The sequence below is a fragment of the Oratosquilla oratoria genome, chromosome 17, assembly GCF_046742065.1.
Source record: "Oratosquilla oratoria isolate Oo_2021 chromosome 17, ASM4674206v1, whole genome shotgun sequence".
Taxonomy (NCBI): domain Eukaryota; kingdom Metazoa; phylum Arthropoda; class Malacostraca; order Stomatopoda; family Squillidae; genus Oratosquilla; species Oratosquilla oratoria.
Genome location: NC_134793.1, coordinates 26,241,882 through 26,244,381, shown reverse-complemented (window position 1 = coordinate 26,244,381; position 2,500 = coordinate 26,241,882). Strand labels below are relative to the sequence as shown.

General features: G+C 35.9%; 1 protein-coding gene and 1 long non-coding RNA gene across 7 annotated transcripts in view; one reads left to right on the top strand and one right to left on the bottom strand.

Moving 5' to 3' along the window:
- LOC143034542 (uncharacterized) overlaps positions 1-1,626 on the top strand; it is a 2,536-nt gene extending 910 nt beyond the window's left edge. Inside the window, exon 2 of the long non-coding RNA XR_012967263.1 lies at positions 1-1,626. This exon is cut by the window's left edge and continues 308 nt beyond it. This is a non-coding gene — a long non-coding RNA (uncharacterized LOC143034542).
- Positions 666-2,500, bottom strand: part of LOC143034541 (uncharacterized) — a 200,005-nt gene continuing 198,170 nt past the window's right edge. For all 6 annotated transcript variants that reach the window (XR_012967261.1, XR_012967255.1, XR_012967256.1 and 3 more), the window contains one exon: positions 666-1,265. Coding sequence is in view for 1 of the 6 variants with exons in the window: in XM_076200744.1 (XP_076056859.1) it covers positions 1,249-1,265 (17 nt within the window). In the remaining 5 variants the exon portion in view is untranslated. The remainder of the gene's footprint in view (positions 1,266-2,500) is intronic.

The following is a 2,500-nucleotide window of genomic DNA, read 5'->3' as shown; positions in this document are numbered from 1 at the left end:
ATACGGGAAGGGCATTCTGGGTCTGATGTCAGGGCGAAATCTGTGGGTAACTACGCGGTGAGAGTTTCGTTTAGCCTGCTACTGAAGAAGTTGCTGTAGGAATCTGGGAGATGACAGGACGAAGAGTGTTGTTGGGTTTGTGTGTTTTCACGTTGCCGGATGCAAACCTTTGGGAGCATTCGCCGAATAATTTAGTGAAGTGCGGGCTGGACGAAGATGCGTTGATGAAAGCTGTTATATTGTTGAATTTATTTTTTTATCTGCTCTGTGGGATTGCGGGTGATCCTGGTAAACTTGGAGGTGTCAGCAAGAATGTTGTCCATTTTTGTGAGGTATACGTGTTTGGGGATTATTGCAAAGTCTGTGTTTTTTGTTTGGCTTTTCTGATAGCAATGTCCTCTTTGTCGCGGGGTTGTTTGGCTGCTTAAAGGTATCGTTTCTGTGCTGTGTGGCTTTGGAAAGGGCCTCTGGTTTTGGATGTTTTCGAAATAGGAAGAGCTTGGAGGTCCTTGAATGCGGCGACCTTTTATTTTTCTAGATTTTGAATGTCACCCAAGAGTACTTCAATTTCCCGGGTATTATTTGCAAACGTTCAGTGCAAATATAGAATGTGCTTGCACGATCATTAAGACACATAAGGGAATCAATTTTCATCAACTAACATGCTAGTTCTATCTTTTATTCTCACTCTGCAGTTTTGATATAATGCAAACAATTACTTTACAAACAATTACAAAAAAATAATATTCTATTACACTTTGCTAATATAATCTAGATATTTTGCCCCGTATGCAAGCCTCTTTGTGTAGAGTTTTGTATTCTCCTGGAAGAAGAAAAGGAAAAAAAAAAGTTGCAAGTGTAGTAGAAAAATTTGGTTTACCCCGAGATCACATTTCTCCACATAGTCATAAAGGGCACATGTAGACCACTGTCTGTATTTCTGTACAAAAGCAAGGTAACGCATGACTTTCTTTATTCCAGCGCATCATGTCATTTCACCCTTTGCCATTATCCTTGTAACTTACAAAAGAAGATGATTTGGTATCCAAATCCTTTGGAACACAAGAGTTGGAGTAAAGATCTATGGCGCAAATTGAGCCAATGAAATAAAATGTTCGTTTCTACGTATCAACCCCAAGGCCTACCCAATGCGGTCGACAAGGGACGAGCTGTCGGGTTGTCTATTTGAAGCCAGTTTCTACATTGACTTTCCAAGATAACTTCCGGAGAAGAGTCCGTCCAAGCTAGCTAGTTAAAATCGCCTCCTGAAAGAGAACACCTTTACTAAATAAAGCACGAATTCCTATTTGCTCGCAACTTCACTTAATGCAGGACCAGAGGGATAAATTTCAGAAAAAATATATATGTTTAAACCTGAGCATATAGTCATCCTCAGTATTAATGAACTATCAGCAGTTGTAACACTAGATTTTGACTACCTGGTAGTGCTAAGCATGATCATTAAATATATATAAATGAGTATAAATTAATATAGACATCATTATGATATAAATCACAACAATTTTATTACATGATGAATTTCTATCTTTCTTTAATTCATTGAAATTATCCTGGCCAGTAACAAAAGAACACATTCAGTCTCTACAAAAAAAAAAAAAAAGTAAATGTACACATGATGAGCATTCTAACCCCAATTCGGTCGGCTGAGGTTGAGATGTCAGTTTGTCTATGTGAAGCCAGATTCCCCATTGATCTTCTCCGGAAGTTAACCCCGACTAATTATTCGAGGTAACTCCCGGAGAAGATTCCAGGCTGGATCAAATTACCTTCTGTAGGAGAACGCCACCATCAAATAAGGCACGACTTCCGATATGCTCATAACCACGCCCACAACTTAATATACACAATGCAAGAATGGGAATAAAATTCTTTATACATACATACATACATACATACATACATATATATATATATATATATATATATATATATATATGTCTATATATATATATATATATATATATATATATATATATATATATATATTATAACCTAAGTTTGTAGTTATCCTCAGTACCAATGAATTATCAGCAGCTTTAATACCGAACTTAGTCTATCCGATAGTGCTATTCATGATCTAAATCACAAAATCTTTATTGATGGTAAATTTACATCTTTCTCTGTTTTATTTAACTATCTTGGTCACTAACAAAGTAACACATTCAAAGTATGAGAACAAAAATTTCTACTTTGTCTCTATAAATAGAAATAGTCAATGTATATAGAAATTTCATTCAAACCACCAAAATATTACAAATGACAATTCTGATTTAATGACGACATAACGTCAGGAAGTCTGAGGCATGAGGTACATATATACTCATTTTAAATAGCCTTGTTCTTTTATTCATGTTTGACAAAATTACCATAAAACTAAGAATTTGTATGTCTACAATCGAGTAACTATCACCATCTGTCTACAATCGAGTAACTATCACCATCTGTTGGAAAGATAGGCTATGGAGCGTGCCTCTTCACT